At 46.6% G+C, this 5279-nt stretch overlaps 1 protein-coding gene across 1 annotated transcript; it reads left to right on the forward strand.

The window, feature by feature from the left end:
* The first annotated feature begins 203 nt into the window (after positions 1-203).
* Positions 204-2260, forward strand: LOC143413349 (uncharacterized). Its single transcript, XM_076876206.1, has 2 exons — positions 204-2075; positions 2223-2260. The coding sequence occupies exon 1, from the start codon at positions 524-526 to the stop codon at positions 1835-1837; it is 1314 nt and encodes a 437-aa protein (XP_076732321.1). The 5' UTR covers positions 204-523; the 3' UTR covers positions 1838-2075; positions 2223-2260.
* The last annotated feature ends 3019 nt before the right edge of the window (positions 2261-5279 follow it).

A 5279-nucleotide genomic window follows, 5' to 3' on the forward strand; every position in this document is an offset into this window, starting at 1 on the left:
CAATCAGAACAGAAGATTCCATGTATATGTGAACAATCGTGTACAGAGAATCAAGCAGTCTTCCCTACCAGATCAATGGAGATACGTCCCATCAGAGCACAATCCTGCCGATCATGGCTCTCGGTCTGTACCAGCAGACAAACTCTCTGGTACTTCATGGTTGTACGGCCCAGCATTTCTTCTCAATTACGAGACTCTCTCCCCAGAAAAGGGTCCATTTGAACTCGTCGATCCAGAGTCGGACATTGAAATTCGACGTAACGTCAATGTGCTTGTGACCACAACTGCTCCAGGTGCCTTGGGTTCATCACGCTTTGAAAGATTCTCAAAATGGACTTCCCTTGTCCAAGCGGTGGCCTACCTTCGCCACATCTCCCACAGTTTCAAGTCTAAAGATGGTGGTGCCTGTAGCGGCTGGCATCTTTGTAAGGCTAGTCTCACAGATGAAGCGTTATATGAAGCAGAGCACACAATCATCAGGTGTGTCCAGCGTGAAGCCTATGCAGAAGAAATAAAATGCATCATGGCGAAACGAGACTTACCTCGCAACAGTGCTCTTCACAAACTTCATCCCATCGTCGATGGCAAAAACTTATTGCGAGTAGGAGGTCGACTTGCAGAGTCTGGCTTGCCGAGTCATCAGGCTAACCCTCTTCTGATACCAGGGAAGCATCACATTGCAACACTGCTCATTCGACATCACCATGAAGCCACCCAGCACCAAGGAAGACACTTCACTGAGGGGGCTGTGAGAGCAAGTGGCTTATGGGTAGTTGGTTCTAAGAGGTCTATCAGCAGTGTAATCCACAAATGTGTCACCTGCAGAAAGCTTCGAGGTAGAACAGAGCAGCAAATCATGTCTAACTTACCTGCCGAACGCCTTCAGACGGACCCCCCATTCTCTTATGTTGGCCTCGATGTATTTGGACCGTGGGAGGTTTCAACACGCCGCACCAAAGGTGGTCATGCAAACAGTAAGAGATGGGCAGTCTTGTTCACTTGCATGTCTACACGGGCTGTTCATATTGAAGTGATTGAAACTCTCAGCTCTTCCAGTTTCATCAATGCTCTTCGCAGGTTCTTTGCGATCAGAGGCCCTGCCAAACAGTTGAGGTCAGATTGCGGAACCAATTTCATTGGTGCCTCCAAGGACCTAAAGTTGCATTCCCCAAAACCTGGTGATACAAGTGTGGATGACTACCTACGCAAGCAGAGGTGTTCCTGGGTGTTTAATGCTCCTCACTCATCTCACATGGGTGGCGCCTGGGAGCGTATGATAGGCATCTCACGACGCATCCTGGACTCAATGCTCCTACAAGCAGGAAACCCTACTCTAACTCACGAGGTCCTGACAACGTTAATGGCGGAAGTCACGGCTATTATCAACGCAAGGCCACTTGTACCCGTTTCCTCGGATCCAGACGCTCCCTTAATCCTGACCCCCTCAGCTCTGCTCACCCAGAAGTTCGATCCGATTCCAACTCCACCTGGGGAATTCACCAAGGCCGACATATATACACGGCAGTGGAAGAGAGTTCAAGCCCTTGCCGACACATTCTGGGCCAGGTGGCAGAGGGAGTACCTCCACATGCTCCAAGGTCGTCAGAAATGGCAGCGCAGCAAACCAAACTTGAAGGAAGGAGACGTTGTTCTTCTGAAGGACAAGCAACTAAAAAGAAATGAGTGGCCTATGGGTGTCATCGTGAAGACACTTCCAAGCAGAGATGGAGTTGTCAGAAAGATGGAAGTGAAGGTGACACGCGACAAGATTGCAAAGACATTCTGTAGACCCATTTCGGACTGTATCCTTCTTCTGAGAGATTGGTCTCATGTGTAAATAGGGTCTAGTGGCAATCTTAAAATAATGCCAGGCGGGGAGTGTACTGGAACTGTTTGTATGTTATTTCTCCAGGCCTATAGGGGGCGCAGGTTTGCACAGTTTGCTATGTTGAGCCAATTAGTCACTAAAAGAAGTGTGATAGGAAGTGTTTGCTCATGAGTGAAGCAAGACATGGTGTGTTTTCCTCCGATCCAAAGCCATCCACTCCGTTAAATCCCTTTGAGTGGCAATATGAGTAAGTTTCTTAATTGTGTTTACCTTTAAGAGAGGGTATATGACATTATTGAAGTGATTTGGAAACTTTTGATGTGTTTTATATGTCCACTTAAGTTCAACCCAAGCTAATGTTTATGTGACATTTCTGTATTCTGTATCATTTCAGTTTCACACTTTTTTGCATTAAATCCTGTCCAAATACAACACGTGCCTGTTCCTTGGAGGAAGTGATGCAAGAGAGAGTTTAGCTGGCTGTGAATCTCAATATAGGACACTGGGTCACATTGGGTGCAACAGTACAGTGTGTAGTTAGTGTGTAGTTAGTGTGTAGTCAGTGTGTAGTTAGTGTGTAGTCAGTGTGTAGTTAGTGTGTAGTTAGTGTGTAGTTAGTGTGTAGTCAGTGTGTAGTTAGTGTGTAGTTAGTGTGTAGTTAGTGTGTAGTCAGTGTGTAGTCAGTGTGTAGTTAGTGTGTAGTCAGTGTGTAGTCAGTGTGTAGTGAGTGTGTAGTCAGTGTGTAGTCAGTGTGTAGTTAGTGTGTAGTTAGTGTGTAGTCAGTGTGTAGTCAGTGTGTAGTTAGTGTGTAGTCAGTGTGTAGTCAGTGTGTAGTTAGTGTGTAGTTAGTGTGTAGTCAGTGTGTAGTCAGTGTGTAGTGAGTGTGTAGTTAGTGTGTAGTCAGTGTGTAGTTAGTGTGTAGTTAGTGTGTAGTCAGTGTGTAGTCAGTGTGTAGTTAGTGTGTAGTTAGTGTGTAGTCAGTGTGTAGTCAGTGTGTAGTTAGTGTGTAGTCAGTGTGTAGTCAGTGTGTAGTGAGTGTGTAGTCAGTGTGTAGTTAGTGTGTAGTTAGTGTGTAGTGAGTGTGTTGTGTGTCAGAACAATGAGGCGCCTGCTGAGTGTTACAGCAGTGACACATCTGCTGCTGTCAGGCCTGCAGGTATCAGGCTGTTGTTCTCCTTCATCTCATAGTGGACAGAAATTATTTTTGGAGCGGCACAAATAATTTGTGTGGCATCAGATTAGATGCAGAACAGCTGATTGTTCTGTAAATACTTTGAAATGTTTGTTAAAAAACACCTTGGCTGCATTTTTAGGTAAACAGCTGCAAAAAACTTTGTTTGCATAACTCAGTTACTTTATTGAAGAAGTAACTATATAATTAATTGCCCAACATTGGTCATTATTTACTGTATTTGCAGACAGAGTTACAGACTCTCTGCCAGACCACAGACTCATAATACAGTCAGAGCAAAAAAAAGAAAGTTGTGTTTTCAAACTTGGAGTTCAGGTTATTTTTCCTTCCAACAGTGTTAACATGCTACACAGGTCATGAACAAGATTTTTTAAAATTTTCATTGTAAGTGGGATAAAGCAGTCAATTAAAAGTAGTCTAACATAAATGCTGTAATCTGATTATTTTAATAAACAGGTAACTTGGATGCTGGCGTGACCACAGTGCACACGTCTGCTGCTGCTCACAGTGGTCCAAGTGTCCGCTCAGGGAGTTGGTGTGTTCAGACACGTGAAACATTAGAGGCAACATTGCTTCAGAGTTCAACAAAGCCAGGAACGACAGATCACATTAAAGTTACTGCAGGTTCTCATCACTGGCACCGCTCACCACTTTAATGCCACTCAACATGGCAAAAAACCCTCTGCTGGGAGACCATCCCCAACCGCCCCCACCTTCATTCCTCCAACCACACCCTCCCACTGTCTCTCTCCAACTGATAGTTTAAAGATGGCAGCCTTGCAGACAGCACAGTCATCATCTGGAGCATAAACATATGGTGCTCTTGGCAGTGAGAGGAGACGTTGCTCAGCACGTCAGTCAGCCAAATGTGGGCTACTTTCAGGACACTGTGAAGGAAATTAGAGCGCGAGTGAGAGGACCGACTGTCTGAGGGCCTCTGTGGGAGAGGAAGAGAAAGCAGCAGAAGTCAGATTCATGCTCTGAGCTCTGCTACACAGAAGCAGCTCGTGGGGAAAGGCGCAGACCGCCGCAGTGCACAGGAAGCACGGGGCGGGAACATGCTCCGGTGCTGAGTCCTGTAGTGGACGACTTTCCCTGGTTCACAACACTTCCCTGTCAGAGAGCATCTGTGTAACGCAGCAGTCAGCAGCCAGTCAGGCTTTGACAGACCTTAGCTTTTCCCAAAGCTCTGCTCAGAACTAAAGCTGGATCTTTGTGTCATTATGCTCAGCAGCACCAGACGCTGCAGACAAAGATTTATGATGTGATCATATCTGTGGCTCTGATGAGGATGAAATCATGTTGACTTTGTAGTATTTTAGGACCCTGTACATCAGCTTTAATGGAAACGTCTCTGAAGTACAGGGTTGACTTGCAGGTTCAAAGTGCACTGATCCACTTGTTCCTTATTTCCTGGGGTTTGTTCTGCACTTGGAGGTTAGCTGCCAAAAAGATGTGAATCTCATCCTCACTTTTCTGGAAATGATGATGAACACTGGGATTTCTCACTTTGCCCGACTCACTGACTGGTGTGCACTGGGATTCCAGTAGAACTGTGAAGAGTGTGAGCTGAGCAGATGTAACTGCCCATTAACTATCCTTCCCTACAGCACCTGCAGGAGCCACATTTATCCTAACAGACGAGGTCTTTAAAAAGCTGTGGAGGATCCTCCGAGCTGTGAGGTTACAGATGGCCAAAGCTAAAGTCCCGGCTTTAAGAGGCGGCATCGCTGCTACTTGGGTGGCTTTGTTTTTGACTGCATAGCTCGTGTTGCTGTTCGTACCCCTGTGGCCCACTCTGGGATGAGCTGTGGAGATCAGATTTCAGCCGTAAAATCTCAGTTACTGCTCCGTTGTCTTCTTCTTGTCTCTGCTGTCATCGGCCCTCCCTCATCGGCCTCCATTCTTGTGTCGTCTTTTGACTTTGACAGAAAATCAAAGGCAGGCGCTGCTGCGTCACCATCACAGGCAGCAAAAGTCTCACTCTTAGGCTGAGAGGAAAGAATGAGCTGAACAGATAAAAGCATGGATCCTGTGTCAGAGCCATTAGACTGAATCACAGTTCACTGAACTCTTGGCCTTAAACAGCCAAACCTACGAGCAGTTTGTAGAGAGATCCCCAGGCTCTGCTTTGCTTCTGTTTCACGGCGCAGACAGGGTCCTCTCTGCTTGGCTCGATCGGTCGAGCACCGCCTCGTGTGTGTGGCCGAACATCCTGTGATGTCATTTGTATGCGACAGGTGGCCGTCGAGGCGACGG

The sequence above is a fragment of the Maylandia zebra genome, linkage group LG17 (assembly GCF_041146795.1).
Source record: "Maylandia zebra isolate NMK-2024a linkage group LG17, Mzebra_GT3a, whole genome shotgun sequence".
NCBI classification, from domain to species: Eukaryota; Metazoa; Chordata; class Actinopteri; order Cichliformes; family Cichlidae; genus Maylandia; species Maylandia zebra.

Bases quoted from the DNA above. Each gene is read 5' to 3' on its own strand.
- LOC143413349 (XM_076876206.1), top strand. From the start codon at position 524: ATGGCGAAACGAGACTTACCTCGCAACAGTGCTCTTCACAAACTTCAT.